Source organism: Acinonyx jubatus, chromosome B1 (assembly GCF_027475565.1).
Source record: "Acinonyx jubatus isolate Ajub_Pintada_27869175 chromosome B1, VMU_Ajub_asm_v1.0, whole genome shotgun sequence".
NCBI lineage: Eukaryota > Metazoa > Chordata > Mammalia > Carnivora > Felidae > Acinonyx > Acinonyx jubatus.
Window position 1 is genome coordinate 125,338,353 of NC_069382.1, and position 23,175 is coordinate 125,361,527.

Sequence of the window (23,175 nt, forward strand, 5' to 3'; positions counted from 1 at the left end):
AGTTAGCATTCAACTAATAGGTGCCACAACTTGAGCACTCCCAATTGAGTACTTTTAAAAAGTAAGCTTTCAACTCATTTAAATATGCTGGAAGTTGAGCACCAGTTGAGCGCTTTCACAGCACGCTGAGTCCTGATTGAGCTATTTCGAAGCACATCAAGCACTTTTCTGTGTGAATTCTTAGCCAAATTTCCATACCCCCAGCCCTCCCTCTGCCTACACAGCTGCTAATCAAGAGGTGCCTTCCCTGTATGAAATTCCTTTGCCAATTACAATTCAGTTTCAGCCTTTCATCTTTTATGTTTTAAGAGAATTAAGAAATAACAATAATTAGTGAATATATGTCAGGTTGAAGTTCATTCCTTCTAAAGAGGTATCAGTGAAGCCAATTTCATCCCTCAAGGGCTCAAGTTAAATTTTGGAAATTCGTGTTCATGCTGAGAGCTGTGAGGTTGTGCCCAAACTTAGCCCTGGACACCACAAAGGATTTTCAATGGTTTATTTCTCCAGGTGCTTAAAATCAGCCAGGATGTGAAGGAATCTGAGGGTGGTTCAATTCCCTAGTTCTTCACAATTGTGTCAAAATTCTCATCTGGGCAGGCTCTCATAAATAAAACAGAAAATGTTTTCATGATATGTAAGGCGATCCTTTTTTTTTTAACCGCTATACTTTTTGCACAAATAAAATAAAGGAAACCATTAAACACTTGCTGAGCATCAGTCACACGTAGGTGTTATGTCAAATACTGACGAGAATATAAAATTTATAATAGTCACTGACCTCAAGGAGTTTATCATTTTATTAAGAGAAATAGCACAACATCCAATCTATATTTTGATAATGTACTTTCTACTAAAATTTAACCTTCTACTCTAATTTACCCTTTCTTTAGGCCTGATATTTATTTATTTTTAAAGTTTATTTATTTATTTTGAGAGAGAGAGAGAGAGAGAGAGAGAGAGAGAGAGAGAGAGAGAGCACAAGCAGGGGAGGGGCAGAGAGAGAAGGAGAGAGACAGAATCCCAAACAGGTTCCACGCTCTGCCCTGAGCCCAACACTGGGCTGGACCTCAGGACCATGAGATCACGACCTGAGCCAAAATCAAGAGTGGGATGCTTAAGTGACAGACACCCAGGCGCAGTTACTTACACTATATTTTACTATTTGGTATAGAGTTGGAAGGGGAAAAGGCTGCAATTAGATAAGAAGGAACATGTTTTGTATATCCTGGTATATATAACATAGTTCTTTATTTAAAATCAGTTATAGGATGTCTAAAACCCTCAAAATCAAGTAGTTAGAATTATGACTCTTTGGGGAAATTTTCACCTCTAAAGTTTATAGTTTATTTAGAGCCATCTATTACAACATATTAGGTTGCATATGTTGTAGTATTTAAAGTTGAATAAATGATGACCCTGATCCCATGAAGCTTAGAGTCCAATAAAGGATAACAATAATAATGAAAATGCTGGTAATGTATTTAAAAGATCCAAAATTCACAAAGATATGTGTCCATTAAACAATGCTACAAAAACAACCTGAATTATTCTGTAATTTAAAGTGCCATTTTGTTTGTTTCTCTATTTTTGTTTCTCCTGTTATTATTGGAATTCTCTTTTAGAGTGATACAATATAAAGTGATTATTGTATTCAGAATGTGTTAACATTTTAAGGAGCAATTTTGTTTTGTAATGGGGTCCCAGCATGGTTTAAATCCAGCTATCTCAGCTACTCATTGTATGTGTGAGAGGTTGTCTGGCAAGGTGGGAACACAGTGGTCTGCTTGCTTAAGCTGCTTAGTTATGAGGGAATATATCTGGACTTCTGGGGAATGACAGCGAGATGCCCTGGTTAGATCCACTCATTCTCTGGATGGATATGGTCCAGTCTTCAACTTCACTGGACATTGTATGAAATGGAACACCCCACATTTGGTGTTTCTAATCTTTGGGTCTAATTGGAGGCATTACTATACATCCTGCTATGCTCTATGAGTGCCTAACACCACAGAGAAAGGAACTGCAATTAAAAAAAAAATACGTAAAATAAATACCAGATCACTGGAATGTTTCTATCAAGCTAAAGTAACAGAAGATACTACTATTTGTGACTCAAATAAGGACTCACTGCCTGGGGAATAAGGTTTAGTGTTGGGATACTGGGACTGCTGTTGGGCTGGAGGAAACATCTTGCTCTGATAAGGAGGTCCTGGACAATGATATTGGCAACAGCCTACCATGAGGATAATTAGTGAATTTTCCTAGTAGTGGCACCTGTGTCCAAGTTACAGTTCAAACAACTAGGTCATCCAACATAACAACCCTGCAATCAGAATCCTTGTGGAAAGGTAAAAGAAAATGGCAGGTTTAGAAAGACACTAGAGGTCTTGCACTATCAGTTTAGAAAGCACCATTGTTCTAACACTTTAGTTAATGGGGATTGCCAGAAAATAACTCTTTTATTATTATTATTATTATTATTAATAATTTCCAACAACTAATGTGTCTCAGTCTAGTGGCTCAAGAAACATCTGTTATAGTTTGAAATGCAATAAGGCAGATGTGTTAGTTGTATTATTGTTACTTATGCTGAAAAGTTATTTATACTGTTAGGCAACATTTGTTATCAAATTTCTATACTCTCCTAATGGCAGTTATTCTGAGTTTCAGACAAGGGATTTTTTAGATATAAATTCAAGTTCTAGAGCAATACTGGCCATTAGAACTTTCTGTGATGATGGAAATATTTTATTCATACTGTTTCTAGTGTTATCTGGGTGCTTGACAGAAATACAAAATCTAAAGCTCATACCTACAGAGTCAGAAACTGCATTTTAACAAATTCTCCAAATTAGTAGGCACACTGAAGTTTCAGAAGCAGTAGCCTGAACCTTACAATAAGTCACCTGAGGCAGTTTTTAAAAATATCAATGCCTGTGCTACACCCTATAAATTGTGATTTAAGGTTCTGGAATGGGATCTAGGTAAAGGTATTTTTGAAAATCTCCACAGATAGATCCAGATATCCACTGATACAAAAGTTTCATGCATTTGGGGGCACATGCATAGCTCAGTTGGTTAAGCATCTGGCTTTTGATTTTGGCTCAGGTCATGATCTCACAGTTGGTGAGATTGAGCCCCTCATCAGGCTCTGTGCTGACAGCATGGAGCCTGCTTGGAATTCTCTCTCTCCCTTTTTCTCTGCCCGTCCCTGCATGCACTCCCTCTCACTCTGTCTCAAAATAAATAAATAAACCTTAAAAAATGTTTCATGCATTTCACACTACATAACAATGGAAAAACAGCCCTTCAGCAATATGCATGGTTTTAATAGTACTTCAATAATCCAAAAATGTAACTAACATCATCTATATGGAAGTGCAAAATTGTATGTTTTGTACTACTCCCTGATCACATATTTCTTAGTCAATAGGAATTTGAGTACCTACAAGATATAAATATTACTGAGAATTGCAGAGATATACCCAGACACAGCACTTCTCAAATTTTATTTGGATTTATAGCAATAATAGTAACTTTTTATCAATTAAAGCAGTTCTATTAAAAAAAAGACAATTAATTTCCAGGGAGTAAAGTGAACCTAACTTCAAGGAATCAGTGTACTTGGAATTTGGTGAAATATTTTAAAAAATCAGTGTATTTAAAAATTTAATATACATTTCCAAAATGCTAGATTGATGGGTATATTTTATGGTTTTAGTTTGCTTTCGAATCAATTCATCTTGAAATTTAGCTTGAAATAAGCTTTACTCATCAAAATCTGAGTCTCTTGAAATTGTGATTCTATATCCACCAAAAGTTTGTGAAATTTTTGTTTGTAGCTATAGTATAGAGCTCAGTCCAGGTACACCAAGAAGGTATTTGAATCATCTGAAAATTTATTCCAGACATCTCAGCAAAAGTAAACTCGTATTGTTACAAATATAGTCAGCCCCATGGCTCTTCTGCATCCCAGGTTTCCCAGGTCTTATATACAGATCCTCTTCAGCTATGTTCTGCAAACTTAGCAATGGGGTCATCATTACTGCCATCTGTTTCCTCCATAAGTCCTATCTGAAGTTGACTACTTGAACCTTTTAGATTAAATCAGCATTATCTTTTGTTTTGCAAGTTCACATACAGCATATCGAGTGGTCTTGTCACAACAGTAATTAAGTATTATCCTGTGAGTCACTGGAGTTTAACCATTTCTTTAATCCTCCTAATCCCTTTATATGATAATACATTTCTGAACTCTAGATATTTGAATATGCATATTCAATCATTATTCAAAATATAATATTCAATATATATTATTTTATGTATAATATATATGTAAAAAATGACTATTATAAGCACACACACTAAATCTATTTAGTCTGAATAGCCTGCCTATGCTTGACCCAATACAGCCTTAACGTTCCATTCAGTTTGACTCAGCTTTAGACACTTTTCTTTCTGATTCTAGGACTTTGACTTCCCTTTTCTGAGAGCATTTACTTTAGGACACTTGCAATTATAAATTAAATCTTATCCCAGCCTCTTGTCGTTTTACAACCCAGAAATGTCTTTTCCAAGGACCTGGGGGCCATCTCTTTGAGATGTCTTAATCAAAGGAAATATAGCCTCTATCTCCAGGTCTCTGTTGTTGGAGAACCTAACTTTGGTAAACACAAATTACCAACACAGATAGCCTAATCACATTGACTAACTTCCACAATAATGTCTTTAGTATTCTTCCACTAGCTTATGCCACTGAAAATTCTTTTAAAAAAATGTTTAACAAGGGGTACCTAGGTGGCTCAGTCAGTTGGGTGTCTTACTCTTGATTTTGGATCAAGTCATGATCTCATGGTTCTTGGGATCAATCCCTGAATCAGGCTTTGCACTGACAGTGTGGAGCCTACTTGGGATTCTCTCTCTCCCTCTCTCTCTGCCCCTCCCATGCTTGCATGCTCTCTAAACAAACAAACAAACAAACAAACTTAAAAAACGTTTTAACAAGAGTTAAGCATACCAACAACTTCTTTGTCACGAATAGAAAGTTAGGATGATTTTTTTTTTACACCTACTGTGTACCTGGAGAGGTAGTATGGCATAGCACACTTGTTAAGGATGGTCTAAAGTTGGCTTTGCTATTACTTGCTGTACGATCTGGGGCTAGTTTCACCTCTTTGTGTCTCATTTTCTTTTCTTTTCTTTTCTTTTCTTTTCTTTTCTTTTCTTTTCTTTTCTTTTCTTTTCTTTTCTTTTCTTTTCTTTTCTTTTCTTTTCTTTCTGTAAAATGGGACCCAATGCAGAAGCTACCTCATAGATTTGGTGTGATTTAATGTGTTAATATGTAAAACACAATAAGAAAAACTCAATAAATGTTAATTTTTGCCTATGGCAACGACTTTACCATGCTTGGAATCAAGTCAGATTTCTTGCCACTATTTACTTATTTCTTATCAGTTTATGTATACAAGTAATTTTGTTTGGCTTTTTATATGTTTTGTGCTAAAATTCTTAGGCAGATTGATTTGCCTTTCAGATGGCATGTTTAAAGACTACATTGCAAACTTACTAAGTTGTGAAGGCTAGAGAGCTATTACTTGGGAACCAATTATACTCTCCCAAAAAGAATTCATGATGGACATTGTTGGAAAATAGTAAAACAACTTGGGAAATAATGACTAGTTTAACAAAAATAAAATAAAATGCAAATAATCCTTAAAATCTAGGCAAATAATTGTGTATACAACATTCCTTCAATGAAGAATGAAGATACCCATCTCATTGGATTTTTTAAGGCATATACAAGATAACTTACAGAGTGATTAGCATAGTGTCAGAACCCTGGAAACAGTCCAATAAATGTTGAGTATCTTATTACAGGAAAAGTGAAATAAAGTTGTCATATGCCAGCAATAAAAATTCCATAAGAACAAATTTTAGTGTTTCAAACATCGAATAGTTCTATATCAGTGATTATCAACCAGGGATGGTTTTAATTCCCTATGGCTATCATCACAGTTAATGGGAACTTTTGGCAACGTCTTTTCTTTTTCTTTTTTTTTTTTTGTGGATTGTCATGATTGTGTCTACTGGTCTATCCAGTAGAGGTGGGATGCTGCTAAATAATGCAAAGGACAGCTTCCCACAGTAAAGAATTGTCTGCTCCAAACTATCAATAGTGCCAAGGCTGAGAAATTTGCTTCTAGGTAAACACATTTTTATTTATTTTTGAAGTATGAATCCAGTTAATATTCTTCTTTTAAATTCTAGCCTAGACCTATTTTGTAGGTATAAACAAAATATAGGGAATGTTGAGTATATTTTTTCCTGAAACTTGGTAGCTCATGTTAGGATATTGGTTTCTAACTGATTTCCAGCATCTCTTATGTTGTCTGCATTATGGTCCCCATAGGCAGCTTGATTCTTCTATAGCTGTTGGTTGGCTAGCCCCCCTCCTTGGATAAACCATTTTTTTTTACTTCATTAGTTTTTCTGCCTCTGCATCCAGTCTACTACAGAAGACAAATTAGAATCCATTGATTCTACTAGACATGTATTCTTTCCAAATACAATTGAGCTCTCCTCGTTACCTTCAAATTCTCTGTATTTTAATCCTTTCCTACTTCTTCAGCTTCTTTCCTGTTCAAATATAACCTATGAATAAAACTGATCCTACTTTGTTTCATTGATTCTATATTGATGTTTTTCTATATCTTGTATCTTCAATTTCTCCCTTCCCTCCTGATCTCCCTTACTTCCGTGAAATAATCTTGGAAAAAAATCTTCCTTGAAATAGGTTTCTTCCTAAGGTTCAGTTACTATCTGATCATCTTGTTTACTTCTAAACATGAAAAAGCTGTGGATTCTTACTCTGCTTATTTGCTAAGAATTCCTTCACTATTTATTTCCTTACAATCTCACCCCCCCCACCACACACACATTATTTTAATAAGAATATTTTTTCACTGTTTTATTTAAAAAATTTTTTTAAATGTTTATTTATTTTTGAGAGAGAGAGAGACAGAGAGAGCAGGAGAGGAGCAGAGAGAGAGGGAGACACAGAATCCGAAGTAGGCTCCAGGCTCCCTGCTGTCAGTACAAAGCCAATGAGGGGCTCGAATGCATGAACCAAGAGATCATGATCCTGAGCCAAAGTTGGGGCTTAGCCTACTGAGCCACCCAGGTTCCCAAAGAATATTTTTTCAAAGGTCACCAGTGATCATCTTACTGGCAAACACAGCTTTTCTTTAGCACAGCTGGATTCTATTCATTCATTTCTTCCAATCTAACGCAGGTCTCAATCTAGGTGTTCCAAAATAACATCAAATTTTTTACTGAAATTACATTGATCATATTATCTCAAAACCTGTTTATCTTCTTATGTTCTTGATTTCAAAACATTAACTTCCTTGGGTTGTCTGGTGCCTCAGTCACTCGTGATCATGGCTTGTGAGTTCCAGCCCTCCACCAGTCTGTGTGCTGACAGGTCAGAGCCTGGAGCGTGCTTTGGATTCTGTGTTTCTGTCTCTCTCCGGCCCTCCCCCCTCACCCTCTGTCTCTCTCAAAAATAAATAAACATTAAAAATAAACCCAAAAACAAAAAAACATGAACTTCCTTGAGACCCAGACTTGAAACATAGGATCTACCTCTGTTGCCCACATCTCAACCTCATTTCACATAGCCAATCATTCCTGAGGCTATTCATTCCAGCATCATTTTCATTTTCTTCTTTATCTGACTTACAATTCTGAACATGGTTAAATTTTTACTGAGTGTGAACATTAGTCTACACATTGTATTTATATTACCAAATACAGTTTTCAAAAAACTCCATGATCTAGAACTACTCCATTTTATAGATGAGGAAAATCAAGCTGAATGATTTTAAGTAGCTTGGCCAGGGCCACACAGTCAGTTTGGCAAAAGCTGAATCCAAATTGCGTGTTAATGCTGCCATTGTAGGTTTGACATTCAACAGTTTTCACCTACCTATCTGGTACCACCTTACCTCCTAAGTTTGCATCCTATAATTCTACTTCAGATAGTCTGTGTCCCCTGTACCAACTTGCAGATTGTGAATTTCCATCTGAGTATCTTTATTCATGCTTCCCCTCATTCTTGGAAGGATGCCCTTCTGCTATATTGCTTTACATCTAAATCCTAAATATAAGTTTCAAATATTGACTTAAATGTTGTCTCATCAATATACATGTTTAAATAATTAATATTTGAAACTAATGGACCTACATATTCATATAATTTTACTGTTGGTGGACACATATAAGTCTAATCTTTGAATCCTCATATGCTTAGAATCCTTGTATTCTATTAAAAATAGGGTTTTCTGGAAAAATCAAATGGACCTTCTTAAGTTTCTAGGTTCTACCTAAACAGTTTATTTCACTCCTATTTATCTATATTACAGTGAGAAAAAGTATAAATAGAATTGTAACCTAGGGTTATCAGCTAACATTTCAACAATGCTTCATGGGGTAGCTATACTTTAAAATCTAGTCTTCTACAAATCTAAAATATTGATTTTGTCAGTAAGCATTTAAGGAATTGATTAAGTTCTGGGAGACTGACTCATACTAACCTAGGTTGGCAAATAGATTTAGACTCCTGTGCTAACTAAGGTCCATTTGCCATGGCTGCCTCGAAGCGCAGGGCAGATTGTAATAATCTCTGTTTCAGTCTGGAAATAGAAAATAAAGGTACTTGTAGCATGTTGTGTCATGTATATACTAAGAAAATTTACTAGAAATTGGTAAATTAATTAAATTGTTAATTTATTAATTTGTAGCAAACATATCTCTCTATTGCTTAAAATACAGGGGCTTGCCAGTCTCCTAGCTTCAAAAGGTGATGCTGAAAATGGGAGCAGCAACAGGGAGGTGCATAATTTTGAAAACTACTTCACTCAGACCAGGGTAAGGGCTGATAAATTATGCCTGGCATACTACAAAAAAATGCCTTTCTGTTGGCATGTCCTTGCCTTCCAGGTCTGATATATTTCTTCTCTAGGCAGTAATAGACAAGCACTGTTGAATTCTAATCTTCAAATTTATCATTAGGTCTATTCAAATAGTCCCTTTGTTTTTGTTTGTTTGTTTGTTTTTCCATGGAACTTTGTGGCAGGAAAATCCCTCTTGGATTCACTCGAATTCTAGATTTGCTTTGATAAGACTATAGCAAGTTATGGTAAGGATTTCTTTTTTTTTTTCTTTTTAAGATTTATTTATTATTGAGAGAGAGAGAACACAAGTGGGGAAGGGGAACCATCATCAGAAGAGAACACTGTGCTGACAGCAGAGAGCCCCAAATGGAGCTCGGACTCAGGAACCATGAGATCATCGCCTGAGCCAAAGTTGGACGCTCAACTGACTAGTCCACCCAGGTACCCCAAGAATTTCTTGAAATAGCTAAGATTTCTCAGTTGTCCCATAACAAATAAACATTTGGTTTACTTCTAGATATGGGTTATCTCATACATTATCTGCAAGCTTTATGTGATCAAGTTTTAGAAAGAACTTTGTTTTATTTTCTATTTCTTTTGGGGGTTGAAGGGAGTAACTTAACTTTTCTTTCTTGTGGCTTTAGTATTTTGTACATTTTGTGTTTACAATATTTTCCTTATTAGTCTGTATATTCCTTGGGGACTAGAATCACATATCATTCATAATTGTATTCCTAGCATCACTTTCCACATTGCCTTCACAGAATTGCTTTAAACATATTGTCTGAATAAATGAATAAATGAATAATGGATTAAAGAAGGGCTTCAATTGCCTTGTTTTAAAGATTGAAGCAATTGTGATTTTATATTTCAATTAAGAGTACAACCCTCACTAATGTGGATATTTTCTCATTTAATTTTGTTTAAATAGAATAGAATAAAATGTCAAACCCATCTGAAAACGTAACAGAAAAAGAAAACTAGCAAATTAGATGTTGCAAAGGCAAAAATTGTTAAATGACTTTTAGACTGTTAGAGGAAGTTAGAATCCAACTGTTCACCAATATCTGTGTCCCAAGTCAGCGGTCACAGGAGAGAGGTGAGTTGGATCTGTCTTATTATGAGATTGAACTTATTGGAACCTAATTCCCTGCTGAGTTCCCTTCTTCAGGGGAAACTTCTGAGAGTTAAACAGAGTTCCAACCAGAAAAGCAAAGCCTGATGCTCTTTCAGGCCTCATTAACAGAAGCAAGAGCTGTCATACATGATTTTGGTCAAGTGGAAACTAAAACAAATTTGAGATTTTCTCATTAAAAGGAAAAAAAAATCCTAAGCTGTGGCTTGACTGGTAACAGAGCTGCCTTTCAAGTTTAATACAATACTGAGCTAAAGCAAAAACTCAAGATTTGAGAGCTATTCAATAATAATTGATAAATGGGACACAAGAAAAATAAAGTCAGGAATGAAGTGATTCCTATCAGTAGTTTGGTTTGTTTTAGTCAAGTTAAATCAAAATTCTTTTTTCCCTTATAATTCCATGCCATTGTAAAAACCGTATCTATATGAATCAGTTCAGTTTTTGAGTGACAGGGCCATTAGCTGCTACTTGATGACCCATGACTATTGGGCCCTTGGAAAAAGTTAAAACTTTTATTATAAAATCCAGTATTATTAACTTTTGTTATCATGGGAGCATAGAAAGAGTCTTATTCCAATGAAATCATCAAGATAATCTTTTATTTTCTCCTAAAGTCATGTGCTTCATGTTAAAGAGAAAAAAAAATACGATAAATATACAAGATGCTGTACAAGAATAATAGCCATATGACTTCCAAATACCCCATTTTATTCACTGGTGATAGGAACTTCTAACATTCTTTTCAATTGGAGGGGTTTGGGATAGGCTCCTTTGAAATATGATATTTTGGTAAGAAGATTATTTTGAGTTAAAAGCAATCAAAATCCAGGAGAGTCAGGGAAAGCTGTTTGCTCCCACCGTCCAATCACTACCTAAAAGAATTTAGATAGAGGACCTGCTCCAGGAAGTAAGCCATCACTACAGATAACTACATTATAATATGAACTAAGTATGATAGACATGGAAGAGCCCAGCAAGGCCTGTTTCATAGAAGTCCTCTATGTCCTATTGTTTCTGAATAGCTCAGTAAATCTTTGCCTACCAAAAATTTACTCTTCCTATGAACTGCACTTTTTTCCCTTGAAGTCTCAGATCCCTAACGTCCTTCTCCTTAGTTCAGACTGACATATTACTTCATTTTGCCCGACTGTCTTTGGAATTTCATGTTTGTATGGATTTCCTACATGTTCAAAATTAAATTAGATCTTCTCCTATTAATCTGTCTCTTGCCAATTTGAATCTTCGTGCAGCTAGAAGGACCTTGGAGTACGTAAGAAATTCTTCCTCCCCAACATAATTCAGGCACCCTGGTCCTAAGATAAAGTGAAAAGCAGATACTATATGGAAAATAAATGTATCCCTACCCTACAATCCACTATGTAAAACAATTGATTTAAGATGAACTTCAGATTAAAATGTAGATGACAAAACAATATTTCTAAAAAAAATGAGTATGTCTTCATGACCTTAGAGTGGGAAGCTTTATTTAAAAACAAAACAAAACAAAAAGACAAAAACTGCTAGCTATAAAGAAAACAAATTAATAACCTGGACTACATTACAAATAAAATTTATGTTCATCAAAAATTTCTATTTATGGAATAAGAAGACAAACAATGGAGAAGGTATTCAAAATATACTCATTTGGCAATGAACTCTTATCTCTAATATATATAAAACTTCTACATGTCATGAGGGGAAAAAAAGGAAACTGACTTGAATGGGCACTCCATAAACAAAAATAGATCAAAAAAGTCAATAAATATACAAAAAAATTATCAGGAAAATGAAAATTAAAGACAAAATCTAAACCTAATACATTTCCATGAGGATAAATAAAATGAAGAGGGCAAAAAAAAAAGTGTTGGTAAGAAAGTGGAAAATTGAAATGCTTCCACTTGCTACTAAGAGAATTTGGAAAACTGTATCAGCTAGCTTTAATAAATTACATACCTTATGATGTCTCTTGAGCTAACAATCCTATGCCTAAGTGTACACACAACAAAAACACATGCATAAACCACTATTTGTAAAAGACAAAACTAGAAAAAAAATCATCACCATAAGTTAAACTAACGGTGGCATATTTATACAATGAAATACTTTGAAGCAATCAAAATGAATGAATTTTGCCTACATATTTCAACGTGGATGAATGTCATAAATATAACATTGAACAACAGAAAACAGACAAAACAACATATACAGCATGATCCTATTCATACATAGTTTAAAATCAATCACGACTAGTTTACTGTGTTCAAAGTAAGGATAATGGTTATCTTTAAGGGGGTTATAACTGTGTGGTACACAGAAAGGGAACCTGAGAGTACCACATATGTTCTGTTTCTTGACCTGGACACTGGTTGCATGGAAATTTGAGTTACACACTTATGTGCACTATTCTTGTATATGTTAAATTTCAATACAAACTTTAGTTTAAAAATGCATAGCAGCCATCTATGAGCACAGTAGTATTAAAGAGATTTTCATTCAATGGATACATTTTAGGGAAATTTTTTTATAAGTTCCTTTTTCAAATATTATTACCAGTGTCATCTTAAAAAATGTACATTGCATAATGTCTTCAAATAATTTCTTTTTTGTTGAAATACTGAGTTATTTAAACAGCTATTAAATAACCATCACAGTAATTTGATTATTCAGAGTACTCTTTTGATGACTGAGAACTTTGCTATATCCACTGAGAAAGATATCTTCACTTGTTTCCTAAACCCTCCTAAAGGCTTATTTGTGGCAAACTGCTTATATACTTGAGGTAAGTAACTTTGCCTCTAAGTTATTTGACAAGATCAGAGTTCTCTGGGATATAATACAATGAAATGAAAGCCATTTCATAAACTATGTTTAAGGAATAAGAGATAATACACTTTTCTCCTTGCAGAATAAAAGGATTTCATGTAACAGCAGGGTTCCTTTTTGAAATCTTGAAAAACTGAAAAAGGAAATGATGTTCATTACCATGTAAGTAATAAAACTTCCTGCTTTCAAAGAACTGATTTTCTTATCAAACCTGAAAACTAAAGTCATGACCAAAAAGTTCTAATTTATATAGGATTGTTGTATACTTTGTAGAAAGGCTATCATCTTGCGTCGTTTCCAATGCAAATCTATCCTATATAAAAAAATTGTTCTTCAAAATATCATCCTAACCCATATTTAAATCAAACCATGTAAGCACTCTTGTTTCACCATATTAATTTCAAGGACGCTAGCAGGTACATTGTGGTAACAATTTTCTACCAGTATCACAGCAGGCTGATTTACTCAGCTGCACGTAACAGCAGTATTTTTCTTAAAGCTTTGAAACTCTTGAATGAGAGGTGGAGCGTTAACTGTAGACATGTAATGTATTAAATTTCTAAGACTTCAAAGGGAGCATAATTAACTCAGTGCCACATAATTGCTCCAGAGACAGAAAAAAAGATACAAACAGAATTGATATGCCCATTTTTCCCTTTAGCAATTAAATGACAATACTAAGTAAGCAATTTCTTTTTTTAAAAACTCATTCTTTTGACTTTTTAGTTAACATTTCCTTTGAATATTTCAACAACTTTCTATGCCCACTTAGAATGTATAGGAAGCGATAAAGGTGAGAGTTCTGCTATTCCCCCCTCTTTGGCTAGACTTTCTCTCCCTCTCTCTCTCTCTCTCTTAGGTGCTTACTGAACCTCTGCCCTCACCATAACCTTTACTCCCTCTATCTCTCCTTTTATCCCAATCCATCAGTTTCTTTCTAGTTTCATTTGCCTTTCTATCCATCATTTAATCCTTGGTAAGTTATTTCTACAAATACTTCTCTTAGAATCTGACAATCTGTAGCCTTTGACCCAAAGACAACTTTGCTGTTTTCAAACTGTGAGTGTCCCTTACCATCCATAGTCAGCACTAGCTGCGAAGGTGTTAAACATTGCTGGAGGAAGTTACAGATCAATACTGATTGGTTCTGGAGAGGCCTTTAGTTTTTTCTTTTTTTTTTCAATGTTTATTTATTTTTGAGAGAGAGAAAGATGGAATGCAAGCAGGGGAAGTGCAGAGAGAGAGGGAGACACAGAATCCTAAGCAGGCTCCAGGCTCTGAGCTGTCAGTACAGAGCCCTATGTAGGGCTCAAACTCACAGAAGGCAACATGATGACCTGAGTAGAACTCAGAGGCTCAACCGACTGAGCCACCCAGGTGCCCCAAGGCCTTTAGTTTTTTCAACTATAAATTGGGAATTTGGACAAAATGGTGCATGCTGGACTTTCCAAATCTAAATGTCATGATATTATCTCCTAAAAATTGTAACAATGGTTCATAAAATACCTTATGTTTGTTTAGTTTGAAACTCTACAAACCTTAAAGAACATGCTGGAATTTGCAACTCAAAAAGGTTAAAGGGATCACATCCTAACCCCGAATAAAATATAAGGAGTTGAATATGTATATAAATCAATAACCATGAGGCAAAAGGGAAAAGGCCATCAGAAAAGTGTTTTTTTAATGTTTATTTATTTTTGAACTAGAGAGAGCATGAACTAGGAAGGGTCAGAGAGAGGGAGACAGAGGATCTGGAGTGAGCTCTTCACTGACAGGAGAGAGCCTGATGTGGGGCTCAAACTCATGAAATGCTATGTCATGACCTGAGCTGAAGTCAGATGCTTAACTGACTGAGTCACCCAGACTCCCCAGAAAAGTGTTTTTAAACAAATTACTAAAAAAAGAAAAGCAGACGAAGTAATGATATCTGATGAAATGTGGTAGAACGAGTCACAGACTAGTTATTGTTGTAAGACATAGCAGCAGAGAGCCCTCTCCGCTGCTGAGCCCTAGAAATTTTGATACTTGACAAATGTCAAGCCAAATGGAGGGCAGGAGTGAGGTGGGAGCTGAAAAGTATAAGAACAGAGTGAATTCTTATCATTCCCAGTAGTTATGTTCTATAAATTTCCTGAGAACATGGAATTAATAAATGTTGAATGACTGCTCCTAGGGGAAATACAAAGTTTGGTTCCTACAAGCCTCTGGTTTTATTTATGCTTCTATTTAAAGACATTTTATTGAATATTTATTGTAAATATGATTACTACATGTTGTATATATATATTATTGTGTCCAATCCATTTGGGCTTCTGTAACAAAATATCACAGATTGGGTAGCTTATGAAAAGCCAAAATTTATTTCTCCCAGTTCTCCCAGCTTGTAGTTCAGGCAGGTGCCAGCATGGTTGCACCATGCAAAAGAGGGCAATCTTTGGATTACAGATTTCTTGTGTTTTTACATGGCAGAAGGGGCTAGAGAGCTCTGCAGGGTTCTTTTTAGCATTTTGAACAGCACTGGTCCTTTTTATGAGGACTCCATCCTCAGGAGTTAAGCAGCTCTCAAAGACCATCACAGTGAGCACAGGATTTCAACATATAAGATTGGACAGGACAACACAAACAATCAAACAATAGCATGTTGATTCATTAACATTGAACTCATGGCCAAGGGTACTCATGCCTGAATGAACCCTACTGACCAGGTATTTTTTTAGTAAGACACATCTGAGTAAAAGCAGAACTTCAAGCACTGTACTTGGAGGCCATTTTAAATAGTGAAATCAGCAACAAATGGCACAAAAAATGCAAAAAAGAGAAAAAGACACTAAATAAACTGCAAAAAGGACATTCATTTACAGTATAAGAGCCAAAATAAGAATGCAGAGCACAGCTTTGTTCAATCGTAGATGGGAATCCGGGCTGTCAGGCAACTCAAATTTTTCACATCTCTGCACATTTCTGTGAATTACTTGTGAAACATCTCTTGTATTGATTTTCAAATTACAAGTAAATTTTAGCGAGTAAGCAAATTTGCAAATACACTATTAGTGAATAAAGAGGACTGACTCAAGTTAAATGCATACTGATTTTCACAATGGCTTTCTCACACACTGTCTCATGCAAAATGATATGTGTGTGTGTAGTGTATGTGTATATAATGTATGTATATATATGTATATATGTACATATATATATATATAATTCTTTTCTAATGTGTGTGTGTGTGTGTGTGTGTGTGTGTGTGTATATATATATATATATATATATATATATATATATATATATATAAAATTCTTTTCTAAAAAAATATATGGGGTGCCTGGGTGGCTCAATTGGTTAAGCATCCGACTCTAGATTTCAGCTCAGATCATGATCTCATGGTTTGTGAGTTCCGGGCCCACATCAGGGTCCACACTGGTAGGGACTCTCTCTCCCTCTCTCCCTCTCTCTGCACCTCCACAGCTCACTCTTTCTCTCTCTCCCCAAGTAAATAAATAAAATTTGAAAAAAAAAGTAGATCATCTGGGCTAAATTGGGGACACTAATGTTGACATTACTATCCTAAAACAAAGACCACACATAAACATAGATATAAAATCTAGCATCATCTCCAGCAAAATGGCAGTGTTCCGTTTGTTCAGTTTAAATGGAAGCTCGTCCGTGGACAAGCCAAAAGGTGTCTTCATATGTACAACTTTCAATCAACTTATTAATTCCTAAATATTAACGTCAAGCAAGGATCATAAAACATTTGAAAACAACTGCAATATGAAATAGATCAAGATGAACTAAGGAAAAAATACTTTACAAAAGGTAATGTGAGAAAATAGGACTTAAAAATTCTAAGGATTAACGTTTGAGAAGTCAAAGCTACTTTATATGTTCAAAGGGAAAAAAAGACTTAGATAGCACAGAGTTAAAGGGATGGTAAAAGAAACCCACTTAGACACATATTGTGAAATTTGAAAACATTAAAAATAAAGTTCCCAAAATTTCAAAGCACGAACAACAAGCAACCTTCAAGCAAATAAGAACAAACATCCATTGGATTTCTTTTCAGGTGACTGAATGCCAGAGTACAATAAATTAATGCTAATGAAGTTCTGAGGTAAATGATTTTTGAACTAGAGGTTTATAATTAGCCAACTTATTCATGAAATATGAAGTTAGAACAAATATATTTTCATAAATAGAAGGAATGATGAAGTCTAACTCCACATACCCTTCTTTTGGTAGTTACTTGAGGATATGCTCAGGCAATATAGGAAACTAAGAGACTAGAAGACATGAGATCCAAGAATTTGTAGATCTGACCCAGATGAGTGGGTGATGAAGAAAGTGCCAAAAATAGCATAGAAAAGAAAGGGCTCTGGGAGGGAAGACCTTAGGCAGGAAATTAGTAGGAGTTTGGAGATTTGCCTCTAAAGACAGGAGTTTAGATTTTAAATAGCCAACAAAGATAAAATGAAGAAAAAAAAATCTAAAAAAGTAATTACTCAAATGAAAAACCTGAGAAAAAGGCCCTCAATAAACCATATCCTAATACTTTGTTGTTCAGTGAAAAATATTCATAGTAATAAAAGTATAAGCACATTTATAGATTTTCATCCTATAGAATCAGCTTTTAGCCAAGGCATGAAAGGTTTATTTATGGTTACAGAGTAGAATATATATGCTCTTAACACACCCAATATAAAAGTAAAGTAATAGGGAGGCAGAAAAGTGAGAGAGCCATGAAGTGACTTCAGGGCCACCATGCCTTTTCCACAGCAGGTGCAGTGGAGTAAAGGTGAGAAGAGATTGTGAATATGGGTGAAGTCAATGAACTAAGTCTTCATTTATAATAGCAAAAATGAAATAGGTAGATGATAAAATAATAAGTCAACTAGTAATACTCACCAGAGTAAGTAGAAATGGGGAAAAAAGCTAAGAGTGACTTCATCTATTAATGAAATATTATATAACCATTAAAAATTATAAAGAGCACTTCATAGATCTCAATGGAATGAGCTCTTAGATGTTACTAAGTAACAACAATTCAGGCACATATGTAGTAAACCACTATTTGTGTAATAAAACGTGAAAAGGTGTATGTATGATATGTATATGTATATGTATATGTATATGTATATGTATATGTGTATACCTGGAATGCAACACAAGACACATTTTTTTTCCTTTGAGAAGATAATTGGGTGTTTGAGAAACAGTGGCAGAAGGTTATCCTGAAATTTTTAAATGTTGAATCATGTGAATGTGTATTCTAAAACTAAAAATGAAATTTTAAAAATTAATTCATTCTGGAAATAATTAATGGAGACAGAAGAAGGTAGACTAAGGGACTCCTGCTTTTTTAATTACAAAATATTCACATGTTTTATTTTTAAAACTGTCTGTATATCACAGACATACAGACGCAAACACTGAATTGTTTGCCTTTCATTGTCTGCCTAATGAATTCTTAACAATTTTGCACAATTCTGGTAAAGCAAATTATCTGTGAAATTTTTCCTGCCAAACACCAGCTCCCTGCAGAGTTTCTCAGTTCTACCATAGGAACCATTTACTTATCACTGTTATAGCATTTTTCTTTCATATTTTATTATTTAGTTACAAGCTTGCCTCCTCCACTAGATCAAGTGGTCCTCTAAGTCAAGAACTATTCTTTGTATCTCCAGACCTTTGATGCCACATGCCTTCTAAATTCCATGCTGCTTGCCTTTTGAATTAATTGTTTCTAGTACTGAAGGGCCAGTCTATTTCCCTAAGTGGGGAAATGCTCCTAGAACACATAGGGGAGCAGACGCAAGCTGAGAGGTGTTTGAATACAGTTAATTGAAAATGGGAGCCACTCTAGAGGTCAAAGGACAGTATAGCTAGTTTAGGATGGGTAAGGGGGGTAGGTTAACATTCTTCCTGTCATTGAGGCTGTAGAAGAAACAGTACAGTTTGGAGACATAAAATCAGTGATTGTGAAAGAAAAGTGAGTTGGGGGAGAAAAGTGGTGTCTGGGTAGAGGAAAGAAGAGAGGACTCAGGAAAATCACAAAAACATATATATTTTATACGCTTGGGAACAAAGTTGGAAAGAGATTATTATAAGTATCAAAGTTCAAAGTCAAGGATAGGGGACTGTGGTCAGAATACTAGCAAAGATCATGATTTGGCAAAAGCACTGATCTTCTTGTCCCTCTTCTTAGCCCGTTACTTCTGACTGCTTGGTAAATATATATGAACTGTTACCTGACATTAGTAGGCCTTTGCCATCTGGTTTACATCCATGATTTACATAGTGTGTGTCACTTCTCTTTTCCGTGTATCCTACTTTGAATCTATACAAAAAACTACTTGCTTTATTCTGAGCATACAATCAAGGACTATGTCTTTGCACATCTTGACATTCTTTTCAGTTCACCAAGTAATTTTTGAGCACCTGCTGTGATTAGGAACGTACTATACGCTAGAAAAAAATGACCTACAACTTACCATGTCTTAAGTACTTACTAGGTGCCATCCCAAATCCCCCTTTAAGGCATAATACAGGATGCCTCATTATATTACAAATTTAATACGTTGAGACCAATATAGTAGTCTCATTTTATTTATGACAAAACAGAGGTTCAGAAGTGTTAAGTAATTTGCCAACCCCACATGACTAGAAAGTGGCTGAGATGGACTTGTATCTGTCTGTTGAATATCACACTTCTTTTGTGAATTCCTACTAATGATAATAAGTCCAATTCTAATGTGTCTTCTCAATGAGCCTTCCTGATGTCCACAACCCCCAACCAAGGATGACCATAGATGCTTCTGCCTCATTTATTATAATTTTAAGATTCTAATTTATGCTATATGTCTTTGTGTACCTGTCTTAACTTTTCTACCAGATTTTGTGTTTCTTGAAGGAAAAAAAAAACAACTCCTGTAAGATGGGAAATATTCTTTCTCTTGTGGAAACATCTCATTGTTCAATGAGACTCTCTGAGTAATTTGATAGATTAGAAAAGGTCAATATTCTACACATGTCCTTAACTGCATAACAAAGTTCTCTATTAAAATGTTAAAAAATGCCATTATTGATAGTTTTCCAAAAGTTTTATTCTTCTTAGTGATTTATATTCTGCTTCAGTTCCTTCATACCAATTATATTATAGAGTGTCAAAGAATTTCTAGCACATTCCTAATTTGGAGGCTTTATAGCAGCACTTTGAGAGCTAAAGAAAGCTTACTAGAGAAGTGAGGAAAAAAGTATTAGTCAAATAGTCACCAAAATTAAAAACACTGATAATAAAACCCAGGTGAAAGTATGTACTGTCATGACCAGTTCTCGCACTACATAAAAATAAAAATGTGAAGTAGGCAAAATGACAATAATCCTGTCAGGGCAATAGCAAGCATTTTAGAACATAAAGCTGTCATACCAATCATTTAAAAAGTCTTAATTGTGTTCTTACAAAGTGTTGGAACTTCTAGCCAAATGAACAGACACAATTAAAATTTTGAAGATGTGGCATCATAAAATGTACAATGGGCATCACTTTGTAGAGCTTCAGACAGTTTTAATTATTTGTCTTTGTACAGAGTTCACAGAAGTAAATCCGCTCTATGTTTCTGTAAAAGTAATCATGTTCTGGCAATAATAGCCTGATTGAAGTATATCTTTTCTCAGAGGTACTATTCTGACTTGCAAAAATTTAAGGATTGGTTAGAGAATTTAGAGAATTTATTCTTGAACATGTTAAAGTAATTCAGGGTCAACAACACTTTTGAACTCCCATGAGATTTCTTAAAATCGTCCTGGCTGTGTGCTTAAATACATAACAACAAACATTCTCACCAATTAACTGGACAGTGTGGGATAAATGCAATGAGCAAGAAATTCAGTGCCACTTCCATTAGTGCTAATGAGAATTGGGTAGTTAATTCTCCAGCACTTCTCTGAATTTTCAACTTGTCTGTTAGGTCTATTCCAAAGCATTTACTTCTTCACCTATCCCTACCCCATGAAAATTTTCACTTACCTCAGTAATGAAGGATTTGGCAGTAGCAGGATTCATAACAAGGATGGCTCGCCTAAGAGTGTCTCGATAGCGATTCAATTCTTCTATTCTCAAGGTGTCAAAGAGAGTAGTGATCATTTTATTGATGTTGTTTTCTACCTTCTGCAGTGCAACATCCATTCCCTGCTGAGATACTTTGTCCAAAAACTCCTGTATTCCACGGATATCTAGGAACATCAAAAGCACATCGAAATGTGAATTAGAGCACAAAAGGTAGATAAAAGCTATTTCACTCAAACCAAAATGCAGTTTATTGTTCCACATTGTAGACTATTTAAAACTACTAATTGAGTAGCTGATAGAGCTCTCAAATGTATTTTAGGTTTAGTACAATATAATGTGTTTATGTGAAAAATGTAGGCATTATTATTTTTAATTTTTTGTTTATTCATTTTTGAAACAGAGAAAGACAGAGAGAGCAGGGGAAGGACAGAGAGAGAGGGAGAAAAAGAATTCGAAGCAGGCTCTAGGCTCTGAGCTTTCAGCACAGATCCCAATGGAGGGCTCCAACCCACAAACCGTGAGATCATGACCTGAGTCGAAGTGGGCCGCTTAACTGACTGAGCCACCCAGGCGCCCCAGGAATTATTTTTTAAATGAATTTCTTTGTCTCCATTGAGCATTTTAAATTATCTCACCTCTACCAAAATCTTAGGACTGGGTAGGGGGAAGTAGTTGAGGAAGACTGTCATTTGTCTATTTATTTTGCTCAGCATTCAAGAGTGATATTAACTTTAGATAAAATATGAATATCATTAATGGCAGATGACTCTAAATCAAAATTACTACCAGTTCTAGAAACAGGCAATAATATTACTAAGACTTGACATTGACAATCTAAATAGAAAGAGGCTTTTGAGAGGTTATTTTCTAAGCGTTACAGGTCATTTAGACCACAAATAAAGTAGCCATTCTTTTGTCATTTTATGAGTACCACTTCCTTAGCTCAAATACTGCAAACCTGGTAGGAGATAGTTCTCTTTTCAGGAGTATGAGGGATGTACTTTGTCTATGAGATATATTTTAACAAAATATTCACACACCAAGTCCAAAATAAGCAAAGTTCTAAAAGATTATCAAATGAAAACTATCTCTATTTCATATTTTTTTCTTTTTTTTCTATTTCATATTTAAATAAAAGGATCAAATCCATTCTAAAAAAAAGTGTTTAAAGATTGTATTTTGATGTATATTTAAGTAACAATAAGTGTCTGAAATGCTACAAATATTTCTTCATACCACATTGGCTGTTTATAGAAGGGATCTGAACTTTACAATCTTAATATAGCAGATTTGCTTTAATGATATAATAAACTATATTTTTTCTCTATATATCTATGGCTAAGAGTGTTTTGAGGGAATAAAAAAACTGGTGAAAGATAAGAAGTAAATAGAATTGTAGGTTGCTTATTATGAATGGACTATACTTCAATATTCCCAATTGTACATGTTTGCATGCATGTAAAATTTGTCTCTCAAGGGCAATAATTAGCTCGTGTGTTTTTCATACATTAACAATTAAAACAATATGTAAGCCCATAGAATTAGAAAACAAATAGCTACAAATTTGGAAACCAATATTTGCTCATACTGAAAGTTTATATTTGCAGGGTTACAAATTAATAAAAATAACTTGCTTTCTTTTTATGATTAGTTTTATTTTAAAACAATTCTATAAATAGTATATGCTATCTAGTGAATCTAAAACTCTTAAAATAGATTACTGTATAAATTCTGCATTATATGTCTCATTCCTTGTTATATTATAAATCCAGGATATCAGAATCATAAAGCTTGACAGAACAAAGCCTCATCTAGAGCACAAGAGATGTAAAAGCAACAATAATATATTAATAATTAATTATGTACTCATTAAGTGTCCAAGTCAGGAAGTACCTGAGGGTTTAAAATACTCAAGTATGGATTAAACAAAAGGTTAGATCTAATGAGATTTACAGATATAGGTAGACATATAATAGGACCATGTACACATTCAACAGGTGTTCTCAAACCTTGGTATGAATTAGAATCACCTCGGGAATCTTATTAAAAATACAGAAGCCTCGGACCCATCCCAGAACCAAATACCTTTACAATTTGCACCAAAGCAGATCCTTGATTTTGAATTGTAAGTAGTTGTTTCTTTATATTGAATCACTTAAATGTGCAGTTAAATGTAATACAAACCAAACAAG

General features: G+C 34.7%; 1 protein-coding gene across 1 annotated transcript in view; it reads right to left on the reverse strand.

Annotated features, from left to right (window-relative positions):
- GRID2 (glutamate ionotropic receptor delta type subunit 2) overlaps positions 1-23,175 on the reverse strand; it is a 1,419,162-nt gene that overhangs the window by 630,508 nt on the left and 765,479 nt on the right. Inside the window, exon 4 of the mRNA XM_027060847.2 lies at positions 20,942-21,147. Coding sequence (XP_026916648.2) covers positions 20,942-21,147 — 206 coding nt within the window. The remainder of the gene's footprint in view (positions 1-20,941; positions 21,148-23,175) is intronic.